Source organism: Lepidochelys kempii, chromosome 5 (assembly GCF_965140265.1).
Source record: "Lepidochelys kempii isolate rLepKem1 chromosome 5, rLepKem1.hap2, whole genome shotgun sequence".
Taxonomy (NCBI): Eukaryota; Metazoa; Chordata; order Testudines; family Cheloniidae; genus Lepidochelys; species Lepidochelys kempii.
The window spans coordinates 129,003,870-129,022,495 of NC_133260.1; the positions used below are offsets into that span (position 1 = coordinate 129,003,870).

Consider the following 18,626-nt stretch of genomic DNA (forward strand, 5'->3'; position numbering starts at 1 on the left):
CTCCCCACAAGTACCTTCATGTAGCTCTCCTTCTTCTACTGGGATGCTGCTCTGATAAATACTAAACAACCTGAAGAGCCTACTTTGTAAAGAGCCACCAGACTGCACCCCTTCCCAGCATGCTTTGTTAAAAAAAGATCGACTAACCAGCTTCCCTTCCCTTCTCCCTTTTTTGGAAGATGTGGGAGCATGAGCTAGAACTCTTAACTTTTTTTTTTTTCAGGTAAGGATAAGTCTTAATTTTGTCGTCCCCCCCCCCCCCCCCGTCTTCTTTCGGAAACCAGATTAGTCTCATAACATTAGGGGAAAGCTTAGCTATATTTCTTCTCAAGGTTCTATCTCTGGGGCCCAAACCAACAGAATGAATAAGACTAGCTTTGTTAAACAGCTTGCTCTTTTCTTCCCCAGGGATTGCTGTTAACTCCCAATTGCAGCCCGCTGTATCATACAGCGAAGTGTATTGGCCCCAGTCGCTTTGTGCTAGGCCTTGTATAGACATATGATAAAGATGGTCCCTGACCAGCAAAGCATACATAGTAAGTGGCTACAACAAACATTTCAGGAGAACACAAGGTAACAATGAGAAGATGACAAGCTGTGGTCATGGTACACCAGCTCTTTAATGGATGATGTTGTTGCACGTTAAATTGACTTTACTGCAGAAAAACACTAGTTCTAAAAATGGTTGGTCAGTTCTGATCTCTTAATGTCAGTCAGGCCTGGCTTTTCCAGAATTATTTTGTTACTGTGCTGTGGACATCATGTGTTGTGATAATGGCACCAAGACATCACATATCTTTTTGAATAAATGAGGCGAGCAGGGGAATTTCAGTACCTAACCACTAATCCTCATTAAAAATGTGTTTGTAAAGGAGCCCCCACAGGGTTTTCTGCCAGAGGGGGAGAGAACCTGACCACACCCAGTTACTTGCACTGGATGGCTCCTGCACAGGCCCCGATTCCTTACTTCTTACCGGGGTCCTACCCCTGGCAGGCCTTCTTAAGTCTCTCCCTGGGAGTTCACTGCACTCCCCACAGGGTTGGGGTAAAGATCTCCTGGATGGGCATTCCCCAAGAGGCTCCAGTAGTCTTCTGCTTAGGGCAGTCTTGCTCCTCCCCCCTCAGCTGACTGCTGTTTTCTCCCTTTTATACATGATTGAAAAGGTCACAAGGGCAGGGCAAGTCCTGTCCCCAGAGCCTCTCTGACACCTCCCTCCTATACACCCCATCCCAGTGTTGCTCTCACTTCTGATAGTCAGTCACCAGAATATCTCTAGTTGGAAATGAGTTGCCCTTCCTTTCTGAAAGGATTATTTGTTGTGGTGTTACTAAATAGGGAAGGGGACACTGGGAAATCTGGAGACCTTTACTTAGAATATCCTTTCCCGTGTTGATCTAGAGAGTGGAAATAAGTGGCATGGTACTGCTGTGTAGTGCTCTTAAACAAAATGTTATGTATCATGGCAAAGGGCTCGCTTTAAAACTAGAATGAGACCAGCAGTCTCTTTAGAGACTACAGAGCACAGTTATAGCATTGAGTATGTTTAAGTGCGTCTCTGTTGGCTTCCCTAGAGTTAGACTAAATATAGCCCTTGAACGCACTCCTCACACCTGCATTTTCCTCACATTTCACTCATGAATGGAAGGAGCGTCTAACTCCAGGGAAAAGGATGGGAGAGGAATGACAGTGAGAGCTACTGAGAAAGGGGAAGGTTCTGCCATTGAAATGGGGTTGGAGGGTCACACAAAATGGCCAAAACAAGAAAGGAAAAAAGCATCCAGGACCAGAAGCTGAGCTTCCTTATCCTGCCCATCACCTGGCCTGTGGGATGGGGTATGAGAAAGGAGAGAGAAGCAGCTGTTGAATGAGCCGAAACTGCCGTGGCCTAGCTCTTCAGCTTGAGCGTTGGAGAAGCCACGCTGCCAAAGCCAAGTGTCAGAACTTCTGGCTGCAATTCAGCGCCACATGTTAAACAGACTTCTGGTCTAGCCCTATCTTGTGTATATTTTTTTACAGATACTGCACAAATAGGTGTGACATATACAAATGTGTCTGATTGACAGTGTGCTGTATTTTAAATCGCCATTTGATATTATGGGGAATAAAAATTCATAGAAATTAATATAAAAATAACATAGCCCAACTCTGCATAATAGCCTAGACATCTATTTGCTGTCATTAGAAACCACAGAGTTACAAATTAAAGTTATGGCCTGAAATGTATACAAATAGCGGGGGTACTCTGACAACATAATGAAATGCATGGTTTTAAGAAGTTCTCCTTCAGCCATTAGACCACATTCTGATCCCAGATACATCAGTGTAAAACTTGCAGATTCAGACCCAGTTCAGAACCATCCCATTTCTTCCACTCCCATCCATATCTCAGGCTTCCCTTCTTGCATCTTTTTCCCTCCTTTGTCTCTTTCCCTCCCATTTCTCCCCCCTGCCCTGCACCCAGTCTGACAGTTATATTACAAACATGATGTGCTTGGCCTGAATTTTAGGGTTTAAGCTTGAGATAGCTAAGTTCCAGAAAGTCAGATTTGCCTCACAGTTAAACTAGTGTAGCTATAAGATTTCTAATGAAAGCACTTCCCTTTTCTTAAATCACTTCAAGTATTTTCACTAGCTACAGCAAATCTGAGTTTAATGGTCACACTTCTTCCTGCATCTTTAAGGGCAGAAATACTAGACTTTTTTTAATATGGATGATTCCGTGATAGCTTTGAGGGAGGTTTTGCTAAGGAATAATGAAACTGAGGGCAACACGTTTGTTATGGCTCATGGGCATGTGGGAAGGAGGTGTTACATCATCCCAGCTGATGCTCATAACAAGTGTGTAGCAAACAGCAGGGTTGCCTAAAAGCCCATTGAAACAAGAGCATGCCTTTAGTAGTGATATGATAAGGAAAAAGGCCTAACAGGCTAGAGTTTAAAAGATAGCACTGTGATGTGGCCAAGGAACCAGACCACAAGTGGTTTCTTGGAGACTGCTATCCTGTACCCATAAACCAGCACATTCCAGGGAGGCAGCTAGCCTTTTCTGCTCAGACTTGCAAATACGCCAGAACAGTGGTACATAAGTTTGATGCATGTAAGTTACTACAGTACAGTGGAGAAGTAACTCACAACCTATTGTACAGTCCAACATCTGCATTTTGAATGGCAGTTCAGGTGGTAACTGGGTGCACTCCTTATCCTTCTCATCTGGTCCTTGGCCACACCCCTGTTTGCGCTGTTTGCAGACGTGATGCGGCGGTCCAGCACTGCACACCTTCTCATGGGAGCATGTCCTGTAGGCAGATGGCTCCTGCGCAGCAAGTGAGGTGTGTGCCTACTTCTAAGTGACTGCACCCTGCTTCCCTTTGTGCAGAGGGAAATACATGGGCCTTTGAAACTAAACAGCAGAGCCATCTGCCGCAAGCTTTCTGTCTCTGGCAAACTGCACGGCACCATGAATGCTATAGAACAGCAATTCGTGCATCTTTTTGCAATCCTTCCCAAAGTAGTCCCCTCTTTTCAGAGAGTCAATCACTGAGGGGTTGCAGCAAGCCAGAAGAACAGTGATTTTTAGCTCGTTGTAATCTTTCAGTATTTCCTTTAATGTGATTATACCAGCTGTGTCCAGAAAAGTGACTGAGGAGCAGTCTATGATGATGGTCTGGAAATCTACTTGTTTAGGAACCAGGTGTAAGGCTGTATCTGCCTGATCCAATCCCTTAACAGTTGTGCCTCTATTTCCCTCTTTCAAATGCTCTTTTTGCTTCTTCTCATTCTTTTTCCTTTTAGCAGCTTCCAGAGTAGGATCTAACCCAGTCATTCTGTAGAGAGACTTCAGAAAAAAGTCTTTATTTGCATAGTAAAGTGGTGCCTCAAAACGGAATATTTTGGCATTTGGAACAGGACAGAGACTTTCATATTCCCAGTCGTCTTCATAGAAGGCAGTGCTCTGGATCTGACCAAGCAGGGCAGTACGGGGTCGCTGCGTACGAACAACAATGCACAGGATGGAAAAGAGGACCCCAATCAAAAGCCCCATTTCTGTGCTGATCAGGGCAGATGAGAACACAGTAACACACCAAACCAGAGTGTCCACCTTGTTCATGTGATATCGCTGGGGCACGTCTCTAAACTTCCGAAGGGCTCCTCGGAGACTGACGATGATGATGCAAGCCAAAACGCATTTTTGCAAAGAATAAAACAGCGGGGCGAGGAAGAGCAGCACCAGCAACACTACCACTGCGCTGATAACACTAGAGACCTGCGTCTGGCAGCCCGTAGAAGATTTCACAAGCGTTTTTGCAAGAGCTGCACTGGTTGCGAAACAATGGAAAAAGGATGGGATAATGTTACAGAATCCTATGGCAAACATTTCCTGATTGGCTCTGACCGTGTAGGCATATTTCTTTGCAAACATTTCTGAGAGGGAGATTGTAAATGCAAAGCCAACTATGGCAAGAGGAACAGCATCTAGCGCCACACGATGCATCAGGTTAAAATTTGGCATCTGAGGGGGAATAAATCCAGTTGGAATTGCCCCCGAAACACTGGATGCATAAACTTCATTCAGTTTCCCATAGTGGGAAACCAGCGTTGCCACAACAATAACCACCAGCTCTGTGGGCAGTGGGATTTTCAGCTTATGCTTGTACCGATCTCCTAGTTCTTTCGCAGTGACTAGCACAGCAATGCAAACCACGCTCGTGATTACATCGCACAGGTTAGCCTGAGAAATGTTTTGAAAAATATTAATCCAGGTCGTTAAGAAGATCCCATGCCCTTGGCTGCGCGGGATTTTTATTCCAATAAGGTACTTAACTTGGGCTGTTAAAATGGTTAAAGAAGCACCAGTTGCAAATCCATCCAGCACAGACTCTGAAAGATACATAGAGACAAAGCCTAAACGAAAGACTCCCATCAGAACCTGAAAGAAAAGCAAGAGGGTGAGAACTAAAGGGTGCTACAAAAAACGGAGCAAGCATCAGTTGCAGACAAATCCTTGAAAGTTATAATTCTTAAAAGGGCTGGTAACTTGTTATTTCAGGCCTGCTTTTACAATTGATGGATTTGTTTTGCTACACCATGAGCTCTAGAGATAAATGAGAGGGCTTTTGAAGTGGACTAACTGGAACAGGTCCCCCTGCATCAATTCAAATTAACTCCATCCACATTGAAGTGAGCTGCCACCTGACTGCATTGATGCTCGTGTAAGTCAGTGGAGAATTTAGTCCAGAGCGCTTTTATTGTACTCAGAGCTGAATTTTCATTTCACCTCCACTAAAGGGAGTAGAAAAACTCGGGGCCCTCCTTGGCATCCCTTTGTCAGCAGAACTCCCAGTGAGGACAATGGAGATTTCTGCTTCAGTATTAAGGGAAAATACGGCTCCTTTTTTGTTTTTTAACTAACAAGCTCATTTCTTGAGTTCAGGCCTGTTTCAGACTGAAGTGGGATTGCTTTACAACCTGGGCACCGTGCCTTACATATTCAGCGGACAGTAATGACTTTGGGTGCCTCAGGGCTTGGGTGGCCATTTTGAGATGCAGTAAAGAAGCCTGACTTGCAAAAAGGGCTGAGCATCTTCCCTTGGCAAATCAAAGCCCTTTAAGGTGACCTGCACGGGGCACCTGAGATAACTTACTATCCATACCCCATCAGCATAGCAGCTGAGCACCTCACACTCTTCAGTGCATTTATCTTCAGCAGGCCACTGAGGTAATGGTGTTAACCTAATTTTGCAGATGGAGGACTGGGATACAGAGAGACGAAGCGACTTGACCAAGGTCTCACACACAGAGTCTGTGGCAGAGGAGGGATTTGAATCCAGGTCTCTCAAGTTCTAGGCTAGTGCCCTAACCCAGTGTTTCCCAAACCAGTGAGTTGCGGGATGGGTCTAGATGGGTTGCCTGTTATTGCTCCCCCGTGCATGCCCATGGGTGGGGAGAAGTTTGCCTTGGGCCCCCCATTTGAGAGGGTCCCCAAACCAAGTGGCATTGTGACCTGGTGCATGGGGCTACACTCTGTCCCACTCAGGTTTGGCCCAGCTGCCCCTCTGTCATGATGAAGGTGCAGCTGGGCCAAACCTGAGTGGCACTGTGACCCTATGCACCAGGACGCAATGTCTGGAGCAGGTAACCAGCTAAGTCCAGCGCCATGGGACAGAAGCCACTGCTGCAGGATGAGGCTCACTCTCCAACTCCTAGCCATCTGGGGCTGCTGGGAGGGGGAAAGGTTGGGACAGCAAGAGCAAGGGGGTTGTGGGGTGCCAAGCAGGGGGCTGGGAATGGGAGCGGGGAGCAGCTCTCCTCACCTTGATGCAGGGGAAGACTGGGATTGTGTGGCCCCAGCCACATGAAGGATTATGAAGTGAAGTTGTTAGAGCTGTTACACTGTGTCTGTGTTACCTGGAAATTCCCCCATGACCAAATCTGAGTGTCAGGCCTCTTTGTGCCCACAGGGCAGCATAAAAGGGTCACAATGCAATGGAGAATTGCACCCAGTGTAAGTAGTACTTCCACTGCAGCCAAGAGGAATTTTACCTGTGTTGGGTCCTGATTGTGTTCCAAGTAAGCAGCTAATAAAACATATTTATCAAACACTTTTAAAATAAACTTTATAATGTGCTGCCAGGATTCTCCGTGGAAGATAAATTTCAGTTACCATCTGACTGAGCTGATGTGTTAAAATTCCTTACAGTGGAAGTCAAAAGCATGCAAATGCACTGTAAGAACTTCATATCCTCACCCTAGGTGAGGCCAGCAACTTACTTGATAAACTCCAGCCAGAAAAGTCAAGGCCGTAGCAATTCCAATAGCATAGCACTCTTTCCCACACTCAGCGTTCAACCCCCCAAGAGTAAGATTGAAGGCGGTTACATTAGAATTGTTGCTGTTCCATTCATAACTGTTGCTGATGGCATCATCATCATTGTTCAGGTCAAACCCTGCCAAGAGTAGCTCTCTGTCCACAACTTGCCCTACCATTAAACTTAATAGGCTGAAAATGCCAACCGACACATGTCGAGAGGTGCCCATCAGGAAATAAATGATGTTGGCAAAAAATGATGTGTAAAGGCTATAAATAGGCTTCAAACCGGCGAGCAGAGAATACGCTATGGCTTGGGGTACCAAAATGATCCCAATCACCACCCCGGACATAACGTCCCCCCATATGTATTCTCTGCAGTGGTACTTGGGAAGCCATCGTAACACAGGAAAGAAGTCCATGATTATGTTCTTCAGTCTCTTAGTGGTGCAGGAACAGCTCTTTCTCAGTTTGGCTTTGATGATCTGTCTCCTGCTTGACTGGATGTGAACTTTTCTTTCCATTGGAAATGACAGAGAGGGGCCAATATCCATCTTGATAGCCTCTGTTTGGCTTTCCATTTTCTGTGCATTCACTTAATACATCAGTTCCTAAGATGTAAAGAAAGTGCTAGTTAGGTTCCATTTCAGCATGGTGTAGATGATGACAGGATTTGTGCATTACAGTCCAAGAGGCCAAAAGTTGAGTATTTCAGCACAAATATTTCTAACTCTAAATATTGACTATGGAAGTTCATTGCTTACAATTCATTTTGCTTTTAATAAAGTCTAATTCAATCAGCAACTATAAACATTACCATATGAGTTACTGAATGATCAACCACACGAGACTAGTTAAGAAAACTGAAAAACAAAGCTTGTAAAGAACCAACAGCTTAAAGTTATCTGGCAAATATTTAACAATAAATTCACATTAAGCAAAAACAGAGCTGAATTAATAACCCTTTTTGATAACAAACAATTCAATATGCTCGTCTAAATAATGCAGCACAGTACATGCCTCACCCCAGAAAAGCCACTTAGTTGAATGCTATAATTCAGTATAAACTTACAACTTGATATGCTGAATGCTCCCAGCAGTGGGAGGGGCATTCAGTTCTTAAGAAAGCATTTGACCCTTGTTTTGGAAACAACACACCTTGTGGTGATCCATAACTTCCAGATGTTCTCTGTCTACAGGAAGAGGGTTCAGTTAAAGCATTAAACTCAGCAATAGAGCGATAGTGTGCTCACGAGCCTGCAGTGTCAGGGTGTGAGTTCTGAAGTCTAACCTTTTTAAGTTTAGAACCTGGAGTCTCCCCAGCCTTGGCTATGCTGGGAAGTGCAGATATCAAGACAGATGGACAGTCAAAAAATGGATAAGGAGGGTGAAAAATACCAAGCAGTTTATGCCAAGTTCCATTCCAGTCTGAGCCAAGCTATGTTTGCAGAATAATGGCAAATCCTGTCCTCTTCTGCATACATTTGCAAGGGGTAGTAAGGAATACCAAGAGAATCATATGAAAAGCAATATATATCTGTGTATGCAGATGGAGCTCTTTACGTGTACTATCTATTGGCCTCAAGAATAGATTGTTCACAAGTCTGCAGGTTCAGTAGTGTTGCTGCGCAGTGCAAATGATTTCTAGCTCTTCACCAGCATCACAAGACGCAGGCTAAGATCTCTGCAGGACTTCAGGGCTTGCTGATGTTCTAACTAGGGCTGTCAAACGATAAAAAAAATCTCAATTAATCACAAGATTTTAAAAAATAGTTATTCTTAATCACAGTTTTAATTTCACTGTTAAACAATAATAGAAAACCAATTGACATTTATTATAAATATTTTTGGATGTTTTTCTACATTTTCAAATATATTGATTTCAATTACAACACAGAATACAAAGAGTACACTTCTCTCTTTATATTATTTTTATTACAAATATTTGCACTGTAATAAAGATAAACAAAAGAAATAGCATCTTTCAATTCACCTCTGTGATGGGATGCGACTCACCACGCTGGTGCCTCCTGCTGGGTGTCATAGGAATTAGCTCTACTCACCAGTGCGCCTTCTTCTGGTAGTGCCTCGCCACCATCACGTCTGCTCTAGGACCCATGTCACTCCTAGGACTGCGGCGTCTTCTTCGGTGACAGACCTCCAGCTGTGCCAACTCTCTGCTCTCCCCTTCCAGGGGAATGTTGCAGTCCGACAGTCCAGCCACTTCCTCAGTGGTGAGTGGGGGGGACCCGGGCCCGCCCACTACTCCAGGTCCTGGCCCAGGGACCCTGTAGATGGCCGCTGCTTGCAGAGCCCCCTCCAACTCCTCTGTAGATCTCCCTGGGCCACTTCCCTGCAGCCCCAGCACCCTCTTTGCTCATGCCTCAGAGCCTCAGCCTACAAATCCCTGCAGCCAGCCAGGAGCTGCCTTTACTCCCTGGGTCTCTGCTTGCAGCCCTGCTCTGTTCGGGGTGCTTGCTGCCTTCAGCCTGCAAGGCAGCCAGTCCTCTCTCCTCAAGCTCCACGGAGTGACTGAAACTGCTCTATTCCGCAGCCCATCTTATATGGACCAGCCTGGCACTGATTGCTACTCTTTGTAGCCCCTCTCTAATTGCCTGCTTCCTGTGCAGCCTCCCTAGGGCTCTATAAACCCCTTATGGACCAGTGTGGGGCAGATGCCCCCATCACAACCTCATACAAGTACTGTAGTGCAATATCTTTATCCTGTAAGTGCAACTTAAAAATGTAGAATTTTTTTTTAACATAACTGCAATGAAACTTCAGAGCCTACAAGTCAAAGCATGAAGGGGCATACAAATGTTTAGCCTGTGTGGCACATAAATACCTTGTAACATTGGGTACAACAGTGCCATGCGAACACCTGTTCTCACTTTCAGGTGACATTGTAAATAAGAAGTGGGCAGCATTATCTCCTGCAAATGTAAACAAACTTGTTTTTCTTGGCGATTGGCTGAACAAGAAGTAGGACTATTTTATCTTTTTTACAGTGCAAATATTTTGTATTCTGTGTTGTAATTGAAATCAATATATTTGAAAATGTAGAAAAACATCCAAAAATATTTATAATAAATTTAAATTGGTATTCTTATATTTTAACAGTGTGATTAAAACTGCAATTAATCACAACTATTTTTTTAATCTAGTTAATTTGTTTTGCATTAATCGCTTGCGTTAACTGCAATTAATTGATAGCCCTAGTTCTAACATGTGCATTACCTCTTCAAGGCCATTTCTTGATGGGCCAAACAGGTTATGTTGTGCAATTGTCAACTCAGTTCAGTCAGCAAAACACAATTGGAAAAAAAAATCCTCATAACACTTGTTAAAGATGGAAACTAACATGTTTGAAGGCATGATGTCTGACACTGTTGCAGCCTAGGGAGAGCGTATATTGGTTGTATTGAATAATCATTAACTTCTACTAATATAACTCTGTAGATCAGAGGTAGGCAAACTTTTTGGCCCGAGGTCCACATCAGGGCTGCAAAACTGTATGGAGGGCTGGGTAGGGAAGGCTGTGCCTCCGCATACAGCCTGCCCCCCACCCCCTATCTGCCCCCACCCACTTCCCGCCCCCTGACTGCCCCCCTCAGAATCCCTGACCCATCCAACCCCTCCTGCTCCTTGTCCCCTGACCGCCCCCTCCTGGAACCCCCACCCCAACTGCCCTCCCGGGACCCCACCCCCTATCCAACCCCCCCTGCTCCCTGTCCCCTGACTGCCTCGACCCCTATCCACACCCCCGACCACTGACAGGCCCCCTGGGACTCCCACACCTATCCAACCCCCCCTGCTCCCTGTCCCCTGATTGCTCCGCCCCATCCAACCGTCCCCTGACTGCCCCCCGGATCCCCTGCCCCTTATCCAAACCCCCCACTCCCTGCCCCCTTACCATGCCGCTCAGAACACCAGGACTGGCAGCCGTGCCGCCTGGCCAGAGCCAACCCTGCTGCCACGCTGCCAGGGAGCCTGGCCAGAGCCAACCCTGTAGCCCAGCTGCCCAGAGCGTTGTCGGCAGGGCGAGCTGAGGCTGCAGGGCAGGAGGGATGGCCGGGGGCTAGCCTCCCCGGTCGGGAGCTCAAGGACCGGGCAGGACGGTCCTGTGGGGCCGGATGTGGCCCGCGACCTGTAGTTTGCCCACCTCTGCTGTAGATGCTTCGGAGTAATCTTTATTTCAGCTGTGCAAGATGATGTAATTTAGCAAAGCCAATATTTATTTTTGCTTATAGTACTAGCAGTCCTAAATCTGGGCTTCAACATTCTGAGCTGTTTACACTAAGCAAAATGTCCCTGGTCAGAAATTCCTTGGAGTAAACCAGTACAAAGATACATTTGAATGGAAGAATGAGAACAAAATAATACCAGACAGTTTCATATTTAAGATCATATGATCAAAGTTTACCAATAAGGAAAGAATGAAACAAACAAAGTAGTTGACTACTTTTCTTTCATACTAATAGCAAAGTTCAGCAAAGTTTTTAAAACAAGGAGGAAAAGGGGTTTCGTATGCTTTCTGACCCAAACGAATTCTGAAAATGCAAGGATTGTATCCAAAGAATGCAAGTCCCATTAGAATTCCACTGACTTCTCACAGATCAGTGAGCACAGGCAGCCAGGCAACAAGAAGCACCGTGGCTTTAATCGCAAATGAGCAGGCAGTTCCGTTATCAAACTGACACTTTTGATAAGCTTACTTTGAGGGACTGAACTGGGATCCGTAAAGTAGACTGAAATGTCAGTGCACTGTTCTTGCTAGTCTTCATCTAAGCTAACAATCCAGCTGTTTCTTTAAAAAGTTACATTTCCAAAAAAACAAAATGGGCAATGATCACCTAAGTGCAGTATGTACAGTTATCAGACTGAAGGATAATTATACTTTTGGTAATTGGTATGGCAGTTGGAAGTTAGCTTAATAGATTCTCAGATTAATTATCTTGAGTACAGATAGTGACTTGGTATTGTTGTTGGAAAATTGGAGGTGTCGCAATTTGCAAAAAGCAGCAATAACTGAATAAACAATAAACAGAGCCAGTTTAACATAATATCACTAACAATCAGTGGCTTTGTATTTAAATTGGAGGAATGAGGCCATTGTATTGGAAATACACTGTTCAGTATAAAGCTGAGGCGTGTGTTGATTAGATCACTTTGTTCAATTTACTTTATATTGACTATTAGTTACTGTTTATAAAAAATAAAATCTCCCATAATTTTTGCTAGACTGGATACACATTTTGAATAGTTGTGTAACGTAAATATGCTGGTTGTAATTCACTTGCTGTGATATTTGGAGCTAGTGGTTTCAGTTTGTACTAGGCATCACTTACATGTTGCATAATCAAAATATCAGTAATCACTTTAAGGATTGAATTATTGTTTTTAGGATGTAACAAACCCAATCCAAATAACAGAGGTGCTAAATCCCCAGCAAAATATTACTCTGATCATGTAACCTATAATAAATGGACTCCCATCTTTGCTATCTGCTCTATAAGTTGCTACTGAAACATAAAGTACTACTCTGTTGATATTGTGTATTATGGCTCAATCCTGCTCCCATTGAAGTCACTGGATATTTTTTCACAGATTTCCCTGGAAATAAGATCTGCCTTTTTATCCAAGGGAAGCTCCAGGTCTCTTACTTAAAGAGCCATTTTGTAGAGGGGGCACACAGCTGAAGCAACCATTGTTAAAAGCAACATGTAACTCTGATGCCCTTATAAGTTTCTGCTTACATGCTTAGCATCCAAATGCTGGTGTAAATGCACAGTGAAGCAGCTGACTGCACTAGAGTTGCTCCAGACTTAAACCAATACAGAAAAGATCAGACTATGGTATACTGTATTTCCTGGTTGAATATTCTAACCAAGATATTTGGACCCTGCTGCAGCATTAATCCCAAGCATTTAAAAATGGCAAGCCCAAAATTACAATTACCTAAAAAAACATTAGATTTGAATATAAACAATATTTATACAAATATACATTAGCATTAATGGTTATTAATAGATGTGTAATCTATTATACATATAATTAACAATGATAAATAACTTGGGTTCTAATTTTTAAAACTTTTCTCCATAGTCAGGAGGGCAAGAAACTTAGTTTTTAAAATAAAAATTGAGATTCTCATGATTCCAGGAGCAGTGACTTTAAGGAAGGCTCCAAATACCATGAGAATTGGAGATACTGCTGCTGTTTTACCCTTACATTGTTCATTTCTCCTTTTAATTGCAGCAACTAGGCTAGTTTATGTTGTGGGATAAGGAAATGGCTAGGAACTTAGGTAGCAAGACAAGACCATTCAGGCCAACAAACCGGCTCACCTTCTAAGTGGCCTCAATCTGACCTTCCTTCCTGTCTCTTTACCAAGCCACTGAATTGACAAAAACACTTTGGAAAAGGTGAGACATTCACTAGGCCACGTTCAGCTGGGTTTCCACTGACTGAAATCCTGACAGACAATCCTTGTGATGGAAAGTCTACTGGGAAGAGGCTGGGGGGACTGTGGCTGTGCAAAGCAACCACAATCTCCTGTCTGTGTTATGGTTGTGCTGATAGGCAGACAATTTACACCTCTCTGCACCAGCCTCTGCATTCGGTCTACAGCATCCTTATTGTGATTTGGTGATTGTAGTGGACAGGAATAGGGTAGAATCCTTTACCTGTAAATACTTTGAGCCCTCTAGTAGTGGCCACTGTGTTCTGTTTTAGGAGCTGCCAGAAACCAGCCAGAGTGGCAGTGTGTAGCTAGACCTGGCATATTTGGGTATAGTTAGTAAATGCTGTGATTTGGGACATATTTTTGTTCTGTAAAGAGCAAGAGACATAACAGCGATCCTCGCTCCAGTTTGGCAAAGCACGTAAGCAGGTCCTTAATTTTAAGCACGTTTAAGTGCTTTGCTGAATCGTGGTTATTAGTTGTTCTATCACATGAACTATCTGTCAGCTTTGCTATCTCGCTGTTACACCGCTCCTCTGTTCTTGACAAGGTTTTGAAAGCATCTGTCAGAAATAACATCTCTTAAATTAATGACCTTATGTACCTTGTAAACAGTATTATGTGGTCAGCTGCAGGCCCTCAGGATCTAAATGCACTTGGTACTAGAACTGAGTAAAACTTCTGTGACCAAACCCATTTGTCAGAACATTGACAGAGCAAAGTTTTGAATGAGCACAGGCAGAGATTTGAATGAACCTGTGCTGACTTGGTTTTTTTGTTGGAAACCATACGTTCTCTTGTTTTTTCTTCCTATTCAAGCAAAACCTGGTAGCTTCAGTGAATTCTACTTTGAGCTTCAGGATGATTTGAATTTTAAGTCAAAGTGAAACTCATAGGTCATAAGCCTACATGGACCAAGGTTGGTATAAATCCCCTACAAACTAAAACAACACATTATTAATCCAGAATCATTTTCAGAGTAAAGCGAGAAGAGTAAAGCGAGATTGCCATGATCTATGTTTCATTCTAATTAAAATGTTTACAAGTAAAACAGTTTTGCTTTTTACTAGTGCAGACCCTAAAAACGTAGCTGTCATAAATATAAAGGGAAGGGTAAACCCCTTTAAAATCCCTCCTGGCCAGAGGAAAAATCCTCTTACCTGTAAAGGGTTAAGAAGCTAAAGGTAACCTCGCTGGCACCTGACCAAAATGACCAATGAGGAGACAAGATACTTTCAAAAGCTGGGAGGAGGGAGAAAAACAAGGGGTCTGTGTCTGTCTGTATGATGCTTTGGCCGGGGACAGAACAGGAATGGAGTCTTAGAACTTAGTAAGTAATCTAGCTAGGTATGTGTTAGATTATGATTTCTTTAAATGGCTGAGAAAATAACTGTGCTGAATAGAATGAATATTCCTGTCTGTGTGTCTTTTTTGTAACTTAAGATTTTGCCTAGAGGGATTCTCTATGTTTTGAATCTAATTACCCTGTAAGGTATTCACCATCCTGATTTTACAGAGGTGATTCCTTTACTTCTATTAAAAGTCTTCTTGTAAGAAAACTGAATGTTTTTTCATTGTTCTAAGATCCAAGGGTTTGGGTCTGTGGTCACTTATGCAAATTGGTGAGGATTTTTATCAAACCTTCCCCAGGAAGTGGGGTGCAAGGGTTGGGAGGATTTTGGGGGGAAAGATGTGTCCAAACTACGTTTCCCAGTAAACCCAGATAAAGTTTGGTGGTGGCAGTGGAAATCCAAGGGTAAAATAATTTTGTACCTTGGGGAAGTTTTAACCTAAGCTGGTAAAAGTAAGCTTAGGAGGTTTTCATGCAGGTCCCCACATCTGTACCCTAGAGTTCAGAGTGGGGAAGGAACCTTGACAGTAGCCTAGGATGTGGAAGTCAAGTTGAATCTTTCTGGCACACATATCATCACCAGTAGCCATGACTCAGCTGATGTTTTACTAAAAGTGTAGTTAGTCTAGTTGAAGTGTACATTTCAGGGTGTAGATTCTGCATTGGTAGTTCCTTAACAACTACAGGGATGATGGGAGAGCCAGAAAAGAATCCGGTTATCTCTCCCGTTAGCTGTTCTGGTTATTTTCTCATGCCCATCACCATGGTATTCATAGATTTTTAAGGCCAGAAGGAACCTTTGTGATCACCTAGTCTGATCTTCTGTATAACACAGACCAGAGACAGGACTTGCCTGGATTAATTCCTGTTTGATTAGAGCATATATTTTAGAGAAACATCCAATCTTGATTTAAACATTTCCAGTGAGGGAGAATTCTCACTGGAGAAGTTGCACCTTATTTCCAATCTGAATTTCTATTTCTATCTAAGCTCCCTGTGGAAGTGCTGTGACTAACCAGGATGGTTCTGCAATACTAAAAAGAGGCAGACAGTTATTACAGAAAGCTCCCAGGAATCACCTGTAAAAAGTTTGCCATGCAACTGAAGGCAAGGTTGGGATGCCTTCTCTGCTTTGGATAGCCAGTCCTCTCAGGATACTGCTTAAACCAACCCGGCCAAAGAGGTCTCTATTGTGCTCATAAAAACATTCCTAAGAGCAAAAGACCACATTGTCCCAAATATTAGGTATTTTAAAAAAAATCCCAGAGGTTGACACCCTTATAGGGTCTTCATACCCAGTCTCAGAAACTAAACTGTGCTGTGGATAGTTTCCTAGTAAGCACTCGTATTAGGTGTTTGTTTGCATAGTTGTGCTGCCTCCTTAAAGAGTTGTGGAGAAAACAAAGTAGATTTTCCATTATTACCCCTCTTCTCATTGAAAACAGGTACTCCAAAAATGACCATGAGGAATATTTTAAAGGAGATCTTATAAATAGCGAAGGAGTACTTGTGGCACCTTAGAGACTAACAAATTTATTTGAGCATAAGCTTTCATGAGCTACAGCTCACTTCATCGGATGCATAAATAGTGTCAGCACATCACTGAATCAAACACCCAGCTTTAATGTGACACATTTGAGAGTCAGCTGAGTCTATTGCACTGATAGTCAGACCTCAGTGGTCCAGGAGCCAAATCAGTGATCACCATTCCTCAAAAGAGCCACGGTAGTATGAATTCATTGTTTCATTTACTACAGTACTATTCATGTTTAAACAGTATGATGGGAAATATTTAGTTATATATATATCTCTATTCTTACAGCAAATAAATTAATAACTTAATTCGTTAATAACATAGTAAAAGCATCCTGATTGATTAATAATTAAATCACACAGTGTTTTAAATCATGTGCTGCAAAGAGCCTCAGGAGACGCATGAAAGAGCCACTGTGTGAATATCACTGGTCTATTGCTACAGGCTACTTTTAAACAATATCTACCAGCCAATGCCACAATTCAAGGACTGGGTTTTGCGGTGCAGATGGCTTATCTATAGATCCCAGCACGTTGACAATATTTTACCATGACTGTTGCCCAGTTTCCAGCCCTGCTTTATTGACGAGTATAAGGAACATTTATGTAGCATATAAAGTTACCCACATGAATGGCCTCTTTTTCAAAAGTAACAAAACCCCCTGCTTCCATAGAAGTTGATGGGAGCAGAACTGCTGCCTTGAAACATTTCATTCAGAAAAAATTAACTCTTACCTGTATCGTACCATGAGGAGCATTTTCAGTGCGCTGCTTAAAACTTGTACCTTTTTGTTTTTACTGAACAAAAAGTCTTCTGTAAAGCTTTACTCTATGTGCCTAGTGATTAAATGTCGTAACTATGCATTCGTGAATCATAAATCTCTCATCATTCAGGCTATAAAGAGTCCTGTATACCTTAGTGAAAGTTTAGGAATAAGTGCTGTGCACTCAAAGCAGCAGAGTTTAAATAATGGCTAAGATTATTGATTAACTGCTGGTGATCTGAGAATTATGCTGAGCATCAGTCAGAATATCGCTGAACTTTGCTCCCTCTTCCTAGTTCAGATTTTTTTCTACTTTGCACGTCCTTGGCTGAAGGATGGCTTTTGATTTTGTATATTGGATGACTGGGAACGAAACGCTAGGTTAGTCCAAAAATGGACACATCTTGTTAGCATTTAGAAGGGGAGTAGGGATGACTTGCTGATTAAGGTGCAGGATGGGATTCAAGGAGGTCTGGGTTCCATTAGTGGCTTTGCCGTAGACTGCCTGTGTGTGACGTACATTGCCTCAGTCGCCTCATGTATAAAATGAGGATAGTAAGACTTAGACTGCAAGCTCTTTGGGGCAGGGGCTGCCTTTTTGTTCTGTGTGTACAGAGCCTAGCATAGTGGAGTTCTGGTCCATGACTGGGCTCCTAGGTGCTACCACAGTTCAAATAATAAGTAAGACTCATTTACTAATGGAAGCGTGTGAAGAAGTTTGCCTACCGCTGGTGCCACCTGCTGGTCAGATGGGGGCATGAAAGGCCCTCTCCTTCCTGGGCACCCTCTGATGGCCACTGCTCCAGCCCTGGAGCATTCTGTGTCTGTCATGGTCACTCGATTTGTCTGCCCCTTTCGGGGTACATGAAGAATCCAGCAAAGGGGTAGCCCTCTGGGTTAGGCGAGGGGCTGTGGGTTTCCCCTTGGGTTGAGGTCTCATGGTCTAAACCTTTCTGTCTTCTAGGCCTTCCCTCAACCGGATTCCCCACACCAGTGTAGTGTGCTGTCATTCCCCAAGGGTGGGCAGGGGAACCTGGACCCACCCTCTACACAGGATTCCAATCCAGGGCCTGGGGGTAAGCAGCTATGTCCTGCACCCCTAAGCGCTATAATGCTGCCTCCCTGGATCACTTCCTGCCTGTCCCCTCGTTTCCCAGCGGATAAAGTCATTAAATAACTGCACCCAGAGATAAAGGTTTGTCACAAGTCTCCCCTTCGTTGGCTTGACCAAGCTGCTATCGCAAGGGCTCAGGAGTTCAGAGTGTAGGTCCCTTTACCTCCACTGTCTGCCAGTTCCTCTGCTCCCTTTTTAAGCTCCTCCTCCAGCCCTTGCCTGCTGTGCAGGTGTGGAGGACCAGAGCAGCTCTTTAACCCCTTCCTTACCAGTGTGGGATTTGTACAACCCATCACAGCGAGGTGATATTTGGTTTTTAATGTTTATGCCTTGCAAGAAGGATCTCAGCTGGTAGGTACAAAGCAGTAAGACTAAAAAGCCATCGCATTGCCTAGTCAAAGGTGGTGCCTCCCTCCCTAGGCCTGCAGAATCACTGTGGGATGGAAATAACATTAGTGAGCACTAAATGGGGCCAAGTCCAGCTCTCCTCATACAGCCCAGGTCAAGAAGGGTTTGGGTTTTTTTACGTGAATGAGGATGCGGAGTGGAGATACATGGATTCTGTCTGTACAACCATTCAGCTATTACCAGGCAC

General features: G+C 43.7%; 2 protein-coding genes across 11 annotated transcripts in view; one reads left to right on the forward strand and one right to left on the reverse strand.

Moving 5' to 3' along the window:
- Window positions 1-18,626, forward strand: part of IDUA (alpha-L-iduronidase) — a 105,409-nt gene that overhangs the window by 8,352 nt on the left and 78,431 nt on the right. The window contains exon 1 of one of the 6 annotated variants that reach the window (XM_073345819.1): window positions 14,104-14,188. The exons of the other annotated variants lie outside the window; for them this stretch is intronic. The gene's annotated coding sequence lies outside the window, so the exon portion shown is untranslated. Of the gene's footprint in view, window positions 1-14,103; window positions 14,189-18,626 lie in introns of those variants that run through there. 6 annotated transcript variants of the gene reach the window in all.
- On the reverse strand, window positions 602-17,073 carry SLC26A1 (solute carrier family 26 member 1). 5 transcript variants are annotated; one of them, XM_073345812.1, is made up of 4 exons: window positions 16,889-17,073; window positions 7,965-8,528; window positions 6,770-7,417; window positions 602-4,928 (listed from the first exon to the last, which is right to left on the reverse strand). In XM_073345812.1, exons 3-4 carry the CDS (start codon window positions 7,385-7,387, stop codon window positions 3,402-3,404), a joined length of 2,145 nt encoding a protein of 714 aa, XP_073201913.1. In that variant the 5' UTR covers window positions 7,388-7,417; window positions 7,965-8,528; window positions 16,889-17,073; the 3' UTR covers window positions 602-3,401. The 5 variants fall into 5 exon arrangements, with proteins under 5 accessions (XP_073201913.1, XP_073201912.1, XP_073201914.1 ...); XM_073345811.1 differs by having other exon boundaries at window positions 7,879-8,528; XM_073345813.1 differs by lacking the exon at window positions 7,965-8,528.

What these genes read in the sequence shown, in the direction of transcription:
- SLC26A1 (XM_073345813.1), bottom strand. Translation starts at nt 7,387, where the DNA reads ATGGAAAGCCAAACAGAGGCTATCAAGATGGATATTGGCCCCTCTCTG. An exon ending in TTCTGGCTGGAGTTTATCAA is followed by an intron (nt 4,929 to 6,769) that starts GTAAGTTGCTGG and finishes CTTTTCTTTCAG; the next exon opens with GTTCTGATGGGAGTCTTTCG.